Consider the following 21,335-nt stretch of genomic DNA (forward strand, 5'->3'; position numbering starts at 1 on the left):
GCGTAATGATAACTGCAATTTAAGAGTTTATACTTATCAAAATACAGTTTTGTGATGTCTATCCAATTTCCACTAAAGGATTGACGTTTTTGTAGCCAGGTAAGTTTCAATGCCGGAATAAATTCATCCAAATTGATCATTTTTAAACCTCCTTCATTATGTTCTTTAACTATTGTTGTGAACTTTATTTTACTATGCCCATCCCAAATAAAACTTAGAATAGAAGAATTTATTGAATTTAATATGGTAATGGGTGGGTTGGGCAATGATATGAACAGGTGATTGAATAATGACACAATAAGGGTTTTTATAATCACAATTTTGCTAATGTGTTAAAATTCTTCTTTTCCATTTTTTCAAAATGTTTTCCATTTTAACAATTTTTTCATTATAATTTAATTGTTAACATTTTTGACAGGTCTACATGGAAATGTATTCCAAGCCTTTTAAAGCTTTGTTGCATCCAATTTAGTTTCCATTTGGTTTTTATGGTATATGAACTATATTTGTTCATGCCAATCCATACAACATTTTTTTTTAATCAAAATTAACATTAAGGACTGAAATATATGCAAAATTCTATATATACTGTTATAATATAACAGTAAATGTCTCATTTAGGGATTGTTCGGTACCGTCTTATAAAATAGTAATATCATCAGCAAACTGGGACAATTTATGTTCAGTTCCCTGAATGGTTATACCTTTTATATTATTGTTATTTCTCAATACAAGTGACAAAACTTCGGCACAGAGGATAAAAATGTAACATGAGAGGGGATCTCCATGCCTGCAGCCCCTTTCAATAGGGAAAAAGTAAGATAAGTACCCACAATGAGAAACGGCTGATTAAGAATCTATATATAAAACCTCAAGCCAACGTTTTATGGCAGGACTGAAATTAAAGAAAGAAAGTGTACTTTGTACAAAGGACCAGGCCAATGAATCGTACGCCTTTTCAAAATCAATTAGGAGAATTAAGCCTGGGATCTCATTTTCTTTAGTATAGTGCATTATGTCATAAATTAACCTAGTATTTTTCCCTATGTATCTCCCTTTAATAAAACCCGTCTGATCGTTATGAATTAACTTTTCAATAAATAATTTAAATCTGTTAGCTATTACTCCAGAGGCAATTTTATAAACAGTATTTAAAAGAGTAATTCGACGCAATTTTTTTTTATATAAAGCCTAGATTTATCACCCTTTGGAATACAGGTTATGATACCTTGAGTTTGTGTTATAGATAAATGACCACACGTATAAGCTTCATTTAAGGATCTGACAATAAAAGTACCATTTTTTCCAAAACATTTTATAAAATTCTGCACTAAAGCCAGAACTGCCTGGGCTTTTATTATTTGACATATTTTTTAAACAGTTGAAGCTTCCTCTAAAGTTATAATACCTTCGATTAAAATGGACTCACTCTGGTTTAATTTTGGGCAATTTATGTCTTTTACAGAGTTATTAAAGTCTTCACTACTGCAATCATTATTTTGTTTATAAAGAGACTGATAATACGATGCTATTGAATTAAGGAGACCGGTTTGGTCAGTTATTTCTCTATCATCTTCATTTTTAGTTTACATATTGATGTTGTTATTGCATTATATTGTTCAAGGCTACAACAATATCTAGATGGCTGTTCACCTTGTGAAGTCCACTGAAATTTGGATCTTAGCATGTATCCTTTTAAATGTGTGCTCTGAATATTATTTATTTCAGTTTTCAAATTTTCAAGTTCTTCAGAGTTTTCATCTAGGAAGTTTAGTTTCAACTCTTTAATTCTTGTTAATAATTTGCTTTCTATAAGTTTTGTTTCTCTTTTTTATAAGACCCATATGAAATAGATTTGCCCCTTAATTCCATAAGCAGGGTTTCTAGTAAAAGTTGATCACTTATCGTAATCTGTAATTCACTGTCAGGAATATCGTTTATATTTTGATAATTATAAATGGGTAGTGCGTATTGAAGTTTAATATCATCAATTTTGTTGTTGATTTCCTGTACATACATAATGTCTGACAGTAAAGAATTATTATGCTTCCAAAGACCTGGTTTATGAGGAAAGTTACTAAAGGTTAAGTTTAAAGTAATTATCGAGTGATCCGATTGTAAACATGGTTCAATTCCAGTGGTTTTAAAGTGTTGCAAGAAATCTGAAGTGATTAAAAATAGATCCAGCCTAGCCTGTTATATCAGATTTTATATTTACCAGGTAACAATATTTGTATAAATAAAGTTTAAAAAATATATAATTCATTTAGGTGGGATAATAATATAAACATTTTTTTTAAATTGTCAGTAGCAAAGAGTTTCCTCTACATGGTAAAAAACGAAAAATTGAGAACGCTTCCCGCGAAATCAAAAAGGAAGCATTATCAAAAATGTACAATAGGAGAAATAATACTTTCATATAATTGAATAAGCATTTAAAAAAAGTAAATATGTTATAAAGGTAGATCATACCCTTAAATTCCTACTTATGTACTCTTCTTCAATGAAGAAGAATATCTTGAGGAGAAAAAGTGTTATTTTAATCTTTGTACCTTGGTTTCAGTTTTATTAAGCTTGAAAGTGGATACAACAAGGTACATGTAAGGAAAAACTCACTAAGAATAATATATTGTAATTATTCATAAGTAATCATCAGGTGTAAGATGTTCTCAAAATTATTGAAAAACAGAAACTAAACTAAAGAAGCTAGCTACAAGGCGATTCGGTCTTAACAAAGACCCGGAAAAACTGCAATAGAGTAAACGTATATGCTCTAAATGTTTAAAAAGTAATATATTCTTCTTCTTGCATGTGTGTGTGTGTGTGTGGGGCGCGCGCGCGCGCGTGCGTGCGTGCGTGCGTGCGTGTGTGTGTGCGTGTGTGTGTGTGTGCGCACGAGCGCATCTGTGCACGTGCGTTGGTGTGTGAGTGCGCGTGCGTATGTGTAAAGTGTGTGCTTGTAAAATGTTAACAGCTTATGTGTTTCGAGTCGTTAGTACTCGATTTACACTGTAACCAAAAAAGGGGGCTGTGTCATATAACAATAACAACAACAAGAAAAACAACACCATGGCACCTGTCGACTTAACGAAGCTACAATACTACTCGGTCCATACTAATATGCATACATAAACAAACGACTAATGTTTTACAAATATAATATTGTACAATGGCATATTATTGGTAATTGTTTTATCACGCTATATTCCCCATTAGTATATCTAGGCCTCTAAATGAGCAAATATAAAATTATATATTACTACTAATTGCATGTGTGCGTGTGGATGTGTGTGTAAGTGTGTGTGCGCGCGCGCGCGCAAGCGTGTGTGTGTGTGTTTGTACATGCGTGCGTACGTTGCGTGTGTGAACTTACACCGTATGAGATTGTGTCTTATAACAATAGACATAGATTAAGATGGATTATATAAGTATAATATACTTTAAAAAGTACGTATCTTTAACGAATTAGAGAGAGAAAAAAGTACTTAAGTTTGGAAATTACAAACAATAAACAACCAAGAGAACAACAGGATCAAAAAACACACAACACAGATATAAGGGTGGTCTAGTTACAATGTCATGATTAAACTGGTTTGCACAGGTATTACACATACGTGAATATAGACTGTTAATGATATGATATAACACAAAAAAAACACCGTCAGTTCTAACACGGAGAGCCCTATGTTACCGGCGTCGATTTGTGCTAGCTGAAGCCCTGCTGGCGTACGATAGTGAAGCTACCGCCTTCGGCCATGGTTTGTTGAGCCACGTCTGAAAATGTTCGTAATCGATTATCTCAGAGCGCTCTTTACCTCTGAAGCGTGCATAAAGCTTCCCATCGAACGACCACGCTCGCTCCACCGTCTCAGGCTCCTTCAGCCTAACGGACGCTAGAACTTCAGCGTTCAATTTTGTCAGGTCTTCATTCAAGAAAATACCGGAACCTTTGAGTAGCTTTGCATTTCGCATTACATCCGATTTTGTTTGGCGCCGTATGAACCTGACGATGACCGGTCGGATCTTCTCTTGATGATATTTCCCTATCCTATGCGCTATGTCTATATCCTCCTTTTCAACGCGCAGACCAAGCTTGGAACTTAAAAGGGACGACACATGTTCAGTCAACGCTATTGAGGACTGAAATTCTTTGTCTCCTTGTAGACCCGTAATTCCGTGTTTCTACGGCTATACTGCTCGTGCTCATTTAAAATTTCTGCAGTACGCTTTTCTGAGTCATTTAGCTTTGTTTTCAGGTCTTGCAGCTCTTTGTCTTTGCTGGTTATTTGACAATGTAACGATTCAATTTCCTTTGTATGGTCGAAGATGTTGCATTCAATGATTTCCAACCTTTTGACGGCTGAGCTAAAAAAATTATCTTTGACTTAATCGAATGTTTCTTTAATCATGGTACGAATAATGGAGATGTCATCTTTCGTAAGGACTGTAGACAACTTGGAATTAATCTCTTCGAGCCGCGATTCTATTGAGCGAATTGATAAAATTTCATAGATTGTTGCTTGGGACTTTCCTGTTCAATTTTTTTCTCTTTCGAGTCTTTCTTGGACTTCTGCCCCTTTAAACTTTGAATACAGACGAGTCTAATGAGCTATTGTCTGTTAACTCGCTCGCAGTAGATGAATGCTGGTGTTTGTTCATGATTTCACAACTATCACGGGATTAACGGGACAGTATTTACAATAAACCCTTACACACTCTTGTTCACTTTTAGCTACTGTCACGGTGAACTATTAACATGTTTATTGATGCGTCTCTGAGGCGCCAGACAATGACGATGACAATCACAATGACCTTATGTGTGTATACACATATTATGTCAATATCCAGAGTCTTTCTCACACCCCTCCCGTCAATAGTAAAATACAAAAGCTTCAGCAAAGGCCTTCTCAAAGTCACAAACCTCGTTTTTATTTTTTTACATGTCACATCCTGTTTAATAAACTTCACATCGCTTACAAATGTTATTTGTGTGCTCACACGCGTTTTTTTTAGTTTTTAGAATTACATTTTAAATTGATGCTCACTCAAAACCGGAAGCGGATTGTCTTCATTATGAAATTTAGTCAGAACATTGGTATCATTGATTTTTTCAGACAAGTTCGAAATTGGTACTGATAGGTGGGGCTAAAATGCCCGCCATGGGGTGGAGCAGTTTTCTCTTTTCGTTTATAATGTAAACATGTAAAAACTCTAGAAGTTGCATTTTTAGCCCGATCTTCATGAACTTTGGTCAAAGCGTATGTTTCCTTAATACGTTTGTATTGTATAATGGTTCTTGTCAATCAGTATTAAAAACCAGATCGGGTAATTTTCTATATATGATTATATTAAATACTTTTGAAGATCTTAACCTCGACTTGAAGTCAGCCTTCGTCATATAAATGTTCTTAATTATTTGCACACGAGTTCAACTCGTCTTTAATTTCATCTCATTCACTCAGGTGAGCGACTCAGTGCCTCTTAGCCCTCTTATTTGTGTTACTTGTTTTTGTTGTTTAAGGACATATCACTTTCTGAAATAGTGAGAAGTGGTGTGAGTAATGTCAAATAATAATTCCTCATGTTAGCATTCTATATTAAGTTTGGAACAATATGCAGAACTAAAATATCATATACTGCAGTGATACATGAACCAGTTCTAATGAAATATTTCAAAAAGAGTAAATAATCACATGTTTTCACCTTATAAACCACTTTCTTCTTGTGCGTTGTAAGTCCTTATTTATTTATTTTTTGTTCATAAATCCATTGAAACCAGCTGGAACCTCCACTGCTGTAGAAGATAATGTTAGAGTATGATTAAATTAAACACACTAAAAACATATTGTTTTTGCGCTGTCTGTTGGTTTGTTTGTTTGCGTCAAACTTTAACATTTGCCACGACTTTTGCAATATTGAAGATAGCAACTTGATATTTGGCATGCACGTGTATCTCATGGAGCTGCACATTTTGAGCGGTGAAAGGTCAAGGTCATCCTTCAAGGTCAAAGGTCAAATATATAGCTTCAAAGTGGCGCAGAAGGGGACATAGTGTTTCTGACAAACACACTTTTGCTCAAAGGTACTATTTTTTTAGTCTGGTTGTTTACATTTTTTTCTTGCACAAAAGTATCCCTTTTTCAGTGTTTCTAGTGTGTACTATTTAATCATACGCTAACATTATCTACTACAGTAGTGTAGATTCCAGCTGGTTTCAACAAAACAAGAAAATAAGGACTTCCAAAGCCCAAGAAGAAAGTGGTTTATAAGGTGAAAACATGTTATTATTTACTCTTTTTAAAGATTTCATTAGAACTGGTTCATGTATCACTGAAGCATATGTTATTTTAATTGTGCACATTGTTCCAAACTTCATAATACAATGTTAATATAAAGAATTCTTGTTTTACATTACCCCACTCACTTCTGACCATTTCAGAAAGTGACTATGTCCTTAACTTTGTTTTCATTTGTCTTACTTTTTCTGAATAAATACTGAAGAACAGTTTGAAACTCATTAGCTGTTATGTTGTTTTATAAATCATCTTTTTAAATTTGATATTTAGAATTAGAGATTTATAATTTAAATTATCAGCTTCTATGCGAAGATTTGAAGGTCAACTTTTGTTAAATCTGAATGAAGTTTTTATTGAATCGTATATTATTGCTCACCATTATGTATCTGCTTGATACTTCACTGCAGTTATAAAAGTGTTATCTTGAACGCGCTTTCCGGTCTTTTAAATGTAAGATGTTTAGATGTCTTTAGTTGAAAATGTGCATGTTTTGTGTGAGGAACTAATTTGCATTAAGCCGAATTCAGTTCTTATACACGCAATTACGATTATCATTCTGCATATGTTTTCAATGGTTTGGCTAAAATACAATATAATTTGGGATTTATTCGTGCATGAATTTAGTAGGCGCCCCTTTTACAATACACAGTTTTGACTGTGTGCATGTAGCACATGGCATAATTAAACCAAGTTGTCCCACGCTCGATTTTCTCGTGCGCTTCGTGGAGGCAACTCGCTTCATTGAATTTTAAAGCCCAGTCAAATGATATACTATAGAATCAGAATAATGTACACTAGTGAAACATAGGGCAATTGTAATTTTGTTATAAACTGCAAGAAAAATAAAATGTTATTAAAGTCAATCGTAACTTAAATATTCGCCGTGCATGTTTGTCGTTTTACAATGATGACTGCACGTAAAATTGACGTTTAAATGCATAATTCGCTTTCAATAATCCAGTTGAGTATATATATATATAGGGTCAGACCATAGACCGATCTAGTCAAAGGGTACGTGTATCACAACACATATAAAACTATACCGGCTCGTAAACAAATATTTCATATTTTTTAAATATTTTGATAAGTCATGTGCGATGTGGACATAATATGGAAATAAAAGCAAACTACAACCTTATTAGCTTTGAAGACTGTTCATGTTTTGGTATTATTGACACAGCTGAGTATGTGATTTCGCTTTAGTGCAAATTTTGACGGACAATGAAGAAAGACCGATCACATTAACTAGCCCTTAAATTGATCTACAAATAACCCAATTTTGTGTCACATTTGAAAGTTTTTCCATATCCTCAAAAACGAATTATTTGACCATTAAAAAAAAATCTAATTGCAGTATGAACATTTATTTCAAACATGTACTATATACACTGGAGTTTCAGGAACAGAAAATCAAGTAAGAAAATACAAAATAAACATATCATATATTTGCGACAGTGTTAATATTAAATATAAGATTTACAATAGTCGTTTTGTTGAATATATTGAAGTTTGAAATAAAATGTTAATAATTTTTTTGAAAGAACCATATTTTAAAAGGAACATTCCACAATTTACGAGGATTTCATAACTAAATTACCGCCATGTTTTCAAACAATTAGTAACGTTTCATTCATTCTTTTGCAATCTAACAATGAAATGAAGAACATTGTGAATCTGTTTTTGCCAAGTTTGCAATGTCTGTAAATGTGTACAACAATATGAGTGAATTTATTTTAGCAAACAAAATAACAACGTTTAACTACTTCAAGATCAATTCCAATAACAAGAATATCAATTTGTGTTGCTTAACGAAACATTGTAAATAAAACTCGAAACGAAACTTACTTGAACTAAACTAACTTAACAATTAAATTGGCAAACTCTAACCAATTTTTAAGCATATATTTGTGCATATGTAATTAGTAACCATCCAATATTTCAGTGAAGGCCAAGAACAAAGAAGTCGCACTTTCAATTGATTCAGGAACTGGCAGTTGCTCCCGCTGCATTTCACACACATGTTCTAGGACGGGTATGAAGTCACCTTTACACGCAAACTGCGGTTTCTTTACAAAGTATCTCTCTTGAATACGATCAATGGTTTCCAATTCGCAAGGAAGCCGAAATGAAAAACCTCGGGTTCCATACGCCTCAGGCTGGTAGTACATTACTATCGGTATCCCATTTGGTGCATCCACGTGTCTTTGCTGCCGAATCCGATGAGAATTCCATAGATGGGTGAAAGATTTCAGATCACGTTGCATCAATGGTATGAAACAGAATCTCAAGCATTCTAAATGCACAAGATCATCATCCCGTAGCAAGCCGCTGTCTACCATATCCTTAAAATAGTTCCTCTAAAACACAGTAAAACTGACTCTAAATTTACCCAAAAACGTTCTATTCATTGATTGCCAGTGGATCTCCCAGTCATGTAACTGTTCATTCCAGACATGTTATTTCTGTCATTAAATCTAGACGCTATTTGCATAGCCCGTACCCGAACGTTTTCTGTCCCTGCATCGCCACGAACCAGACTTGGAACGCGACCAATCCGTTTCACAAGGTTAATAAAGACGCCCGCGATAATTCGAGGGTCATTATTCGAATAACATGCCTCCAGACATAATATTCATATGGAAAATTCATCAACCGCCCCGTGTATAGCAATTCCAAAAGGCTTTAGCTTATCATACCCATCCATGTGTATAGTAAAATTAGGACCTTTATTGGTATAGACTCTGCGTCGCAGGCGATGTGCAGACCTGAGAGCAACACCCTCAGGATCAATTACCTTCAATACACACCTTGTTGTTTCTTGGATAACTTTGACATTTGTGATTGTGTTGACCAGTTTCCATATAGTTTTATAACCACATTCAGCCATCCCTCTTTTATATACTGAACGAATCGCTCGTATAACGTCTGGAAGAGGAGACGACGCGTTGCGTCTTTTGAGTCCTTTACCTATGCAGTATCCGTTTCAGTTGACTCAAACCGCGAGCAGTGTTGTGTAGGAAAAGCAATAATCAACATATATCCAGACGCGTATAGCCCTGTTTGTGATAACGCGAAATCCAAACATCCTTTCCTTGATTTGAAAATACAGCTAACGATGAGTCAACATATATCAGTGCCACTAAGACACAAATCTGCAATATAAAAACAAGTTGTGAGTCGTTAAACACACGTTTTGCATGTATTAGTTAAAGAGAAAAATCTAAACGAATCAATCGAGATTTAAGCTCTCTAAATGCCCATAAAATCCAACGAACACATTAATATTTATTGTTTGCAAATGTTATTTTTACCTTTATACCAAGCATTCCTGATGTAAAAATGGACTGTCTGAGGCCTTGCGTGTTTCAAAAGAATATACCAGAAACTAAAAATCTGTTCGACGCCGGAAGTCATGAACCAATGTTGCAATAATGTGACGATGTCAAAATTCTATGACGACATGATATGAGAAAGGTGTCATGGCTTAAAAATTAACTCATCGTGTCGACTAAAACTATGATGGCAAGTCATTTTCACAAGAGCATGACGTCAAAAATTATGTAGATTTGTCGACTTAGATCATGTCGACCAAATATATTTTCGGGAAAAGCCGTAAACATTTACGTCGCGACTTCAACTTAATGTCGTTATGACGAGTAAAATTAAGGTGGGAAAAGCTACAAAACTATGTCGACATACCATGTTATTTCACAGTAAGTCGGTATAAATTATTCCGGCATGACCACATTATTGTGGTGTACCATATACGTTTCCGTATGTTACCCATATCAGGTTTTTAAAAAAGAAACCATTCTGAAAATTCTAAAAGCTGTCAAGGCATGATTATGCACTCATCAAAGTTAAAGGTACAGTAGTTAACAATAACTTGACCATGTGATCTAGTTTTTTACCCAAACCAACCTAGATTCAAACATGAACTTGATAGTTTCAATATACAAATTCTGACTTATTAAATTATTTCATCAAGACTGAGCCAGAAATGTGACTTCAAGAGTGGAAACAAGGCTTTTTTAAAACACATCTGATAACATAGTCTTTGGACACAACTGAACCAGACTAGAGCTTTGCCTAGATTTTGTCAAGGTAAACGTTCTGACCACTTTTCATCAAGTATTAAATGTGGCTTCATAAGTGGTTACATTAGGCTTTTCTAAGAATTGATATTTTGCCTTGTTTTGGGACACACATTACCCAGATCAGACTTGGTGACCTTGGTTTTGGGACACACATGACCCAGATCAGACGTGGTGACCTTAGTTTTGGGACACACATGACCCAGATCAGACTTGGTGACCTTGGTTTTGGGACACACATGACCCAAATCAGACTTGGTGACCTTGGTTTTGGGACACACATTACCCAGATCAGACTTGGTGACCTTGATTTTGGGACACACATTACCCAGATCAGACTTGGTGACCTTGGTTTTGGGACACACATTACCCTGATCAGACTTGGTGACGTTGGTTTTGGGACACACATTACCCAGATCAGACTTGGTGACCTTGGTTTTGAGACACACATGACCCAGATCAGACTTGGTGACCTTGGTTTTGGGACACACATGACCCAGACCAGACTTGGTGACCTTGGTTTTGGGACCCACATGACCCTGATCCAGGCCTTTTCTGCTCCATTTTGGGAAAACGCCACACTGGAATTTTGTGAATTTCGCGTTGTGAAAAACCCTATTTTGGGAAAAAAATTAATTGCAAACTGGCTCAATTGGGAAAAATAATCGCATGGAATTAGTCTTCTTCTTCTTCTTGGCGTTTGCGCTACACAATCATGCCAGTTTCTGCAATGAATGTTGTAGTCCGTCTTAGATCTTCCAGACCTCCATACAGTTTTCTGTTGAGGGTTGTGTCTTCGGACCATTTTGCAGCTCGCTCCTGATCGTGTCTTTTGCATCTTTGAAGAACATGTTCAGCAGTTTGTTCCTCTTCTCCACATGGATAGAGGGGTGAGGGTACCAGCTTGTATTTTCTGTACATGTGGGCATTCCGTCTGTTGTTTCCTGACCGTAGTCGAACCATCACTACTTATTCTGCTCTGTTAAGCAGGTGATAAGCATCTTGCTCTTGCTGGGGCCTGGTGATTGCCTTTATGATGGTGACTTTCTCTCTGTATGTAACCTGGGTATTTGGTTGCTCTGTTTTTGCTCCCTGTTCGGCTAGTTGGTCAGCCTCCTCATTTCCTGACATTCCACAGTGGGCAGGTATCCACTGCTATGTTGAGGTTATTGCTGAGTCTTGTCATAAGTTTAGCTAGTTTTGGGGAGGTGTTGTTTATCAGAGCTTCAAGGACTGATCTTGCATCTGTGAGAAATACTACTGAGGTGGTGTCTTCAGGTAAGTTCTCAATCATAGAGGCTGCCTCCATGAGTGCTTCTGTCTCAGCTTTGTAATTGCTGCACCTCTTTCCTGTGACCATGAAGTGTGTTTCATTTCTGCCTGATGGATATCTGATGAGGATCCCAGCTCCTCTGTCTTCAACGGCTCTAGTAGCTGATCCGTCTGTGTATACATGTGTCCACAGATCTGATGGGAAATCCTTGTTTATGATGGCTAAGGTATGACTTCTTTTCAGGATATCATTTTGTGCTTCTGAATCAATTAGGGGGACAGTAAGTCTGATTTGTACTTATGACAGATCATTTGCTGTTAGATTTACAATGTCTTCAGAGCTGAGTGGAGTTGTTTGAGTGTCCAGCTGTTGTGCAAACTGTCTGTTAAGTGTCTTCACTTGGTGTACAAAGCTACCTCTCTTCAGCCGGTTTTTTGTACCTTCAGTAAGTCTAGCTTTTATTAGATGGTCAGTTAGGGATTTGAACTTTTCAGCCTGTAGTAGTACTTTAGTTTGTGTTCTTTCATACAGTGGCTGTATACCAGTAAGTTTTTCCATGAAGGCAATGGGTGTCGACTTGGTGGCCCCTGTTATGATTCGCAGTGCTTGGCTCTGTACCTTGTCGAGGGCATGCTGGTTGGTCTTGGCTGTAGTGGACCATGTTGCTGAGCTATATTCCATTGTGGGTCTCACTGTGCCCTGGTATATGGTTTTCAATATTTGCTCATTAGCACCCCATGTTGTTCCAGCAAGTTTGTGCATCAAAGCAAGTTTCCTTCTGGCGGTTCCTTCAATACGGCTGATATGTGGCTTCCAAGTTTGCCTCTTGTCAAATGTGACTCCTAGGTATGTAGCCTCATCTTCTTCCTTCAGCTGTTTTCCTTCCATCATGATCTTTCCAGCTCTTTGCTTTGTGGACATGGTGAATAGTGTTGTGGATGATTTTTCATTGTTAATGGAAACAAACCAATCATTGGCCCATGCTGTAAGCAGATCAGACTTGGTGACCTTGGTTTTGGGACACACATGACCCAGATCAGACTTGGTGACCTTGGTTTCGGGACACACATGACCCAGATCAGACTTGGTGACCTTGGTTTTGGGACACACATGACCCAGACCAGACTTGGTGACCTTGGCTTTGGGACACAAATGACCAAGATTTGCAGCCTAAGTATTATTAATAGAAACATTCTGACAAAGTTTAATAAAGATTGGAAGAAGAATGAGGCCCCTAGAGTGACCTAAAGTTGACGGCACATGACACAATGACACAAACTGCACACCTCACAACAATGATTAATGACAAAATCTAGCTTAGAGCAGTGTGCATGCTGTAGTTTTAAAATGTTATTTAATGTGTTGGTGTCAGTACTTGCTTAAAGGCTCTATAAAGGTGAAGATCCGTAATTATTAACCGATTTTTAAATATTTTTTCCGTATTTTTTATATAAAGGTTATCAAAAAACTATATATATATATGCTATTGGACATTACCATAAAAATATTAGCAATACAACTTGTTTTGAGCTCAAAATACAGTGTCCTCCAAGTCAATCGTGTTTACAAACAATCAGTTTATTTACATCGCTGTTTACTCGGAAAAGTGAAAGTGACTCAGGTCACTAAAAATATATTGTTGATTTTCAATGTTTTCCGGTATCACTCACAGAGTAGGTCTCTTCTAATAATGGTCAAAACGTTTGTAGTGATCTAATTAGTTACTTTTTGCTGATAAAAATGAAGTTCTTTTGGCTTTTTAGCATACGTCACCGCTTTGGGGCTACACATCACGTTAGTTGCAAAGTTGTAAACATTTCTTCCAATCATGAAACAGGTATATCTTCAATACTTGATGACAACGTTGCACCTCAGCTGTGCTAGTAGCATTTTTTATGCAAGAGTAACTGAAATCTGGTAAAAATTAGACCAGTTTATATGCATAATAATTGGATTTGTCACCTTTATAGGGCCTTTAAAATGCTATTGATGTTTTAAATAGCACTTACCGGTATATTAAGGTTATTCTTTTACTCATGAAAGTGTTTTTGTACATTTCAAGATAAATGTTTGCATAATGACGTTGTGCTTGTCGTAAGGAGAAACAAAGCTTCCACATTGTCTGCAAAACGGAATAATCAATTGATCATTAATGGCAGGCAACTTCAAAATACAGATTCAGAAAGAGCAGACGAGTTACTTCCCTTATTAATTTGTTGCTCGCTGAATTTCATAAAAATACAAAAGCAATATCAGCGTTGTAAAATCGCGTGTAAACAATGCAGAAAGAAAAGTCCTAAACATAAGCATAACATGACAGGTTTAGTAAAAGGTTTAATTTCTTCAGTTATTCTTACTTGAATACGAAGAGCGTTCTGAATAGTTTCCATCGATGATAATTCAAGTGTTCGTACAGCATTGTACTTGTTTTAATAAAAGGGAGATAGTCTTTTGCATATTAGGTTGAAACATAATTCGGTAATCTCCCTTGTTGGAACTCTGCAAATATACGGTATTGGAGATTTCAATAAGTAACATGTGAGATCTCTACCCTAAAGATCAGTACTCTTAATCTAGCATGTCTATCCGTAGTATCGGCCCTCTCAAAGAAATAAATATATATTATTGATTCCCCATTAAAGTAGTAAATTAGGAGAAAATTCTGTCCCATGTGTATATTTTCCTGTGATATTGCTCGAAAACATATTTGCTGTTTTGTATTTCACGAGAGTGCCTTTACGTACGTAAAACATACAATAATTGATGTTTCGTGTGCGTTTTTTCAATAATTCCAGCACGTAAAAGTGCTATTTCAACGCTTTTTCAATGTCCCCAGCCACCGAAGCACATACTGCGTTTGGTTATATATCACTGTCTTTCCCGAAAATCACGAGATGAAAAACTCCATCAAAAGTATAAATAAAGTTCAAATAACTTAGTATAAACATTAAATTCTTTACGGATATTTTATTTTTGAAAATATACATGATGAAAACCATGTCCCTAAACCATTGAACAGATACGTTACCAAACTTCAGAGCTACAAGAATAACAATACTATAACACTTTTGATTATTGTCCCCTACCGGTTTCACCGGAGGGGACCTATGGTTTGCGCTCTGTGCGTCTGTGAGTCTGTGAGTCTGTCACACTTTTATGGATCCTGCGATAACTTTAAAAGTTCTTCATATTTTTTCATGAAACTTGAAACATGGAAAGATGGCAATATGGACATTATGCACGTCATTTCATTTTGTTCCTACGTCAAAAATTATGGTTGCTATGGCAACAAATAGACTAGAAGTACTGCTGAAAATGGTGGTTTTCTGGATCCTGCAATAACTTAAAAAGTTCTTAATATTTTTTCATGAAACTTGCAACATGGATAGATGGCAATATGGACATTATGCACGTCATTTCATTTTGTTCCTACGTCAAAAATTATTGTTGCTATGGTAACCAAAACAAATATTCTGAAAATGGTGGAATTTCTGACAATGGTGAAGCCGGTAGAGGACCATATTGCTTGACAATAGCCATGTTAAAACTGCCCTTTTAACATCACACAACATTATACTTCATCAGCTAGACATTAATACTGCTACCAGAAACATTAAAAAGCTATGATGCCTTCATTAAGGTAAGGCGACATTTAGTGTTGTTTTTTTTTAAACGGAACAGATACGTTACCATCCTTTCTCACTGAACATCATTTACCCTCGTTGGTAAATGCATATCGGGTGTTTTTAAAGAAAATGTTAAATAAAAAAATGCCAAAAATGATCAACTTCGATATATCTGACAAATATAAATGAGGCATCTGATGTTGTTTAGCTTTGGGCAAACAGATACGTTACGAACAGATACGTTATCGATTTTCGCTAAATGAGATTAAATTGATATTTTTGCGCGATAACCAAATGTTGTTATATAGCTGATGGCCTCATGTATCAAGCAACATCGCTTGACCGTGTTTTTCCGCCATTTTTGATTAAAGAAAGAGGAAAAAATATTAGAGGCTCTTGAAAACAAGGGTAAGTGGAGATTTTAGCAAAATTCGTTGGAAAAAAGCTACGACATACATACGATATTTTAATATATTTAATATTTATATCATATAATTATATTTTGTTGATATTTGATGACATAGAAGAACTCGATATATAAATATCCCAATAACTATATTGCAGAACTCTTTGATATTCTTGGTAACGTATCTGTTTTGTCTGGTAACGTATCTGTTTTAAAATGATACATGATTTTATTTAGGAACTATAGGTGTAATACGCTTTTGAATGTTGAATAAAAATGTTTCGTTATAATAAAATATCATAGTTCATTATGACAAATAACTTTTTCCTGTAGCCTGTGTCTAAATAGTAGACCAATATAGTAAATAGATATCCATCATATCAGACAGCATGGGAAAGTCAAGAGCCGGGATAAAACGGGAAAGGTATAACTGGATTTTTTTTTGGATAAATCTCCTAACAAATTATGGATAATACTATTCGATGGTGCTTCACAAAACACAATTTGTATATCATTGTATAAAAGTGATAAAAATTAAACTATATTTGTTATCAACATTATTAAACATTGATTTTAAAAACGTGATATCTTAATAAACGCTGTAACAAATTAACATATACAAATTCAGACACGTACTAGTACTTATAATATTGCTTTATGTAATATTTACTTTTTATGTAAAACAAAAGCTAGTACGGAGTAAATTTTATACGCGTGATAATTTTGTTTAATTAAAATTATTAAAACAGTTCTAATGATTTAAAGACCAAATTTTTAGGAATATAAAAATATTTGTGAAAATAATTCGCTTTCAAAACAGTCAAATTGAAAATTATCAACAATTAACGACTAAAACACCAAATACACTTCAGGCTTCATAATATTATATTAATGTATATAAACCAAGTTTAAAGGTGTCGATACAAGATGCGCGAGTTCTATGAATGGGCATCAACACGCGAGAAGAAGATCAAATGAGCGACTTTAGTGAGTAATGTCCCCTGTTTTCCAATATAGGTGGCGCTCTGGTCGAGTAGGTCCTTCTATGCGGATATGTTCGGATTTTATCATAAGATTATCGCCATTGTTATCCAGCGATGCGTTTGACAGCTTGACAATAGTAACATAAAATAATGCCTCAAACCACATGTTGCGTTCCATTTTGTTCACAAAAAGGTCGACACAAGTTCCCGAAAGACAAACAACGTCAAGCAGCATGGGTACAAGCTATTCGACGGATGAAAACAAAGTTCGAAATCTGGAGTCCATCCGAATACTCGTACGTGTGTGAAAACCACTTCACTGAAGATGATTACCACACAATTACATATGCTGGTAGGTTGTTTGTTTTTCTATTCAAGTTGAAAAACGTCATAAATATAAAACCATGCGCTTGTAATGCTGAATTTGTGTTTTCTCTCCTTAAGATAATCGTTAGTTACACTAGTTGCAATAATCCAACTCCCAGCTATTGACCCTCGGTCGGTGGGAGTTGCAACTGCTTACGGCATTTCCCATGTCAAGTCCCCCGCCCAGAATCCGTGCGGCAGTTTAATCCGAAATATTAGCCACATAAACTATTTTCTGGCATAAATAAACACAAAAAGATCGTAAATATATCCATAATGCGCAAATTAAAACAACTAACATGATATGTTATGCTCGCATAATATAGATATTAATCTAAAGTTTCAAACACATCAACGGTTCATTTAAATGTATATGTTTTTGCAATGGACATAGCCAAGTATTCCGAGTAATTCCGAAAGCGAAAATACGCTATAGACTATCTCCGGAATCCTCGGCGAGATAGATCTCGTGTCTAATCTACCAATCGTAATATACCGACTGCCTCCGGAACATCTGTAAGATAGATCGAAACGTCAATTCAAAACTTCGGCTTTCGGTTTGATAACGGTTTTTGTATTAAGTTTTTGTTTTTAGTATTTCTGCACAATTCACTCGCAAATTGATATCGGTAATAACAGGTATTGATGTCTTCGGTTGATTAAACTCGATTTTATAGACATACGTGAGACATAATTTTTTTACATAACAAAATGGGTTAACAAGAAGAACTCTGAGCTGTACGTATGTACTTGTAAAAGCTCAGAGCATTCAAGAAGAACTATTAGTTACACATGTATCCTTTTTCCGTGTATGGATATGGTTAATGTGTACATTAGTCCATATAAACGGACTGCCAAAGCATTTGATAATTTTTGCTATGGCGGCTCTGGCAGTCCATATGCACCCCTTCATAAACATGGATGCAGTTCAGCGCAGCGAATCCATGCGCTTCACTAAACAGACGTCGTTCGAGACAAATTGAGGAAAATAATGAATAAACTTAATAAACATGTTAAATTTACCTTAATGGAAACCTACGGATGTCAACCTTTGCATGCACCCTATAAAAACACGACGATGTTTCAACACACTTTTCTCGCTGAAATGTTTATGTTTAAATTTGAAACAGTGTATTCTGTATCGAATACCACATCGTTATCGACTTTATAGGCTGGAGCACATAACCCGACATGCAAAATATTGGTGTACTGCGACCTAACCAATATTCCGTCAATTTTCCAATATGGCGGATACAGCGTACAAAACAAAACCCTTAGTCAATAAAATCAATTAATTCTTGCTTTAATGGTACCATTTGGATGAGTTTGTGGTTTAGATAGGTAAACTTGTATAAGTTCTTGCAGTTTCAGTGTTCCTTAACCCTTTCATTGTTGATAACATTTTGCGCCCATGGCCAAGAGAGAGCACATTGCAACTATCAGCAACCCATTGGGTTATAAAGCTGATAGTTGAATTATTGCAACTAATGTGTACATGTATATACTAAATGCATTTGTTTCTTGGCTTATTTTTCCTTCCATATATTCTGTATCAACAATGACAGTACTTCTACAAAATATATAGTTTTTGTAGATTTATAGAATATGAATTATGTGATATTGACAGATTGAGTTTATTAACGTAACACTATATTTTGGTGTTTCTAAAACTTACTTTATTGAAACCAATAATGATAAATCACTCAGAGTTTCTTTCTGTCATTTCTTTTTACTTATTCTGTGATCCATTTAACATTAAAACTGCAGCGAACTAATATATGCATTTGTTTCTAGCATACTTATTTTTTCATTATTTTTTTCAGGCAATGAACGACGTAAGCGGGCTCTGCGAAAAACAGCTGTTCCTAGTATTTTTTCCTGGACGAACAAGGTGACTGTTGCTAAGAACCAGGAGAGAAAAGAAAGTCGTCTAGAAAGAGAAAACCGGAAACGTAAGCTGTTTAAAGATCTTACAAATATGGAACAGTCTGGTGAAAACACAAGCTGTAAACCAGAGTTCATTGCCACCAAAATCGACGTTGTTACCTCTGATATTGATGTGGGTGCAAGCGAAGAAGTTGTGACCGAACAGGAATGTGTTGAGCAAATAATCTCAATCGCAGATGGAAAGGTGACATTTATGGATTCATTTGTACAAACAGAGTGTGAAATGGAAGATGTGGCAATCCAGACAACAACTACTCATGCATTTAGCATCCACAATTTTGACGATGATGACTCAGCTGTCCATTTCTACAATCAAGAGGACTATGACGCAGCAGATATGTTACTGCAATTGAAAATGACATAGTGATCGATGTTTTACGAGCAATGTAGTCGTTCACACACACAAACAGACACATTTTGTTGTTTTAAAGTGTTTTTAAGTTATTGTAACGTGCCTACTGTGTTTTGTCAGTATCTTTTTGTATGTAAAAATTAACAGAATTTACTTCAATTCCATACCATGTACAATACAGCAAAAATAATTATATTCATTTCGTACATGCATGTTAATGTTTTAAGGTTTGTAATATACATATAAAACATATAACATTTTGAGCATCACATTACCATTTTTATCATAACTGTTGGTTTTTATTAAGTACCATAAAACCAGATTGTCATTGCTGACACATGCAGAAAACAGATACGTTACCGCGATTAAAAAGAACTCAATGCTCGGTATTTTTCACGCGGTGTAGTAATTTAAACACAACATTATACGGATAAGTTGTTTTACCTAATGTTTGAAAGTTATTGTTTATTCTCACACTGTTTTGTGAGCTTATACTTTGCATATAAACATTAACATGATAAACTTTATCAAAGGTATAGAACAGATACGTTACCATGACCAAAAATGACATTGTGTTCTCTTTTTATTAACAGATGTACAAAAACTGTACAAAAATAGCTGATTCAGACATATAATCGATTGGTCAAATGTGTTCGAACTATTAACATGTGTTTATGTTCATGTTCAAAATCTAACATAAATTTGTGTCTTGTAGAATGAAATAAACAGATACGTTATCATCTCTTGTCATTTATGTACTCTTAATTGTATAGAGATATATTACAAACTTCACCCCTACTTAATTGTACTACAATCCCAGTAAGGAACACTTTAGTTTGATAAACTAATTCACATATGATTGATATATATCTTTTTTTGAAAACATAAGCCTGATCAATAAGACAAATTTTTCCAGCACAATTTTCACACCCCGGATGGAACTTTAATATTTCATTCAAAATGTTGAGCGGAACATCAAATCATATACCATTTTAATGATTGATTGTTGTGGGAATGTGAAGCAGTCGTTAAATCAAATACAACCATGCTTATGCAATCAATATAGACCTTTAAACTTAAGCAAAACCTAAGTAACGTATCTGTTTTGCATAAAAAGTGAGTTAAGGGTGACTTAATTGGTTTCCAGTCAACTCGTACCTAAGTCAACTCGTACCCTAGTCAACTCGTACCCGATTTGGTCAACTCGTACTTTAGTCATTTTTCAGATTGGTCAACTCGTACCTTTTTAATATTTGTTCTTTATGGAAACAAATTGCGATGGTTGTTTGCATGCATTTGATGTTTTTTATGTTTATTGCAGGTACGAGTTGACCAAATAATTCTGTTGTACTGAGCAAGTGTGACACCTAAAAAGTATCCAAATCGTTCTGATACAAATTTCTTTGTTTCATTTTTTTTTGTATTGTGGCAAAAATAAGATTAATGCCAAATTCTATTATGACAATGTCATTTTATTTTTTTAAATTAACTGTAAGCAATATTGAATTAGTTATTTAAAAACGTTAATTAGTTATATATAATTCACGTTCCATAAATACATCAGTTCTCATTGTATATACATATGGGGCCCATTGTGTCACACCGGTCTTTACTGACAATAACGTAGTGACGTCACCATCTATGTATAGAATGATATGGGGCCTGCTTTCTGCTAATCTTGGTATTAGTGTACATAGTACAACATAACAATGGCGGCTGAGCGCAGAATACTGAAATCGGCCGCCAAAAAAATCTATATGGATTTGCGGACAGAAATACAAAGAAGGAATCTGCGGACGATATATACAATTGTTGCGTTATAACTCGTATACAGATAACTCTATTGATAGTTCTGTGTTCTTTATTCAGTTCTTTACATAATGTTTCAAAGTCCAATACATCCAAGTCCAAAAGTTAATCAACAATATATTACAAAATCCGTTTAAATCCATCTGTATGAAATTCTAATTAAATAATGTATTAAATTAATAC

At 35.1% G+C, this 21,335-nt stretch overlaps 2 protein-coding genes across 2 annotated transcripts in view; one reads left to right on the forward strand and one right to left on the reverse strand.

The window, feature by feature from the left end:
- LOC127876755 (protocadherin-11 X-linked-like) overlaps positions 1–14,049 on the reverse strand; it is a 114,139-nt gene extending 100,090 nt beyond the window's left edge. The window contains exons 1-2 of the mRNA XM_052422202.1: positions 14,021–14,049; positions 13,673–13,785 (exon numbers count right to left, since the gene is read on the reverse strand). The gene's annotated coding sequence lies outside the window, so the exon portion shown is untranslated. The remainder of the gene's footprint in view (positions 1–13,672; positions 13,786–14,020) is intronic.
- A 2,664-nt stretch (positions 14,050–16,713) lies between these two features.
- On the forward strand, positions 16,714–20,083 carry LOC127876780 (THAP domain-containing protein 5-like). The gene is made up of 2 exons (XM_052422255.1): positions 16,714–17,030; positions 18,868–20,083. Exons 1-2 carry the CDS (start codon positions 16,829–16,831, stop codon positions 19,353–19,355), a joined length of 690 nt encoding a protein of 229 aa, XP_052278215.1. The 5' UTR covers positions 16,714–16,828; the 3' UTR covers positions 19,356–20,083.
- The last annotated feature ends 1,252 nt before the right edge of the window (positions 20,084–21,335 follow it).

The sequence above is a fragment of the Dreissena polymorpha genome, chromosome 4 (assembly GCF_020536995.1).
Source record: "Dreissena polymorpha isolate Duluth1 chromosome 4, UMN_Dpol_1.0, whole genome shotgun sequence".
Taxonomy (NCBI): domain Eukaryota; kingdom Metazoa; phylum Mollusca; class Bivalvia; order Myida; family Dreissenidae; genus Dreissena; species Dreissena polymorpha.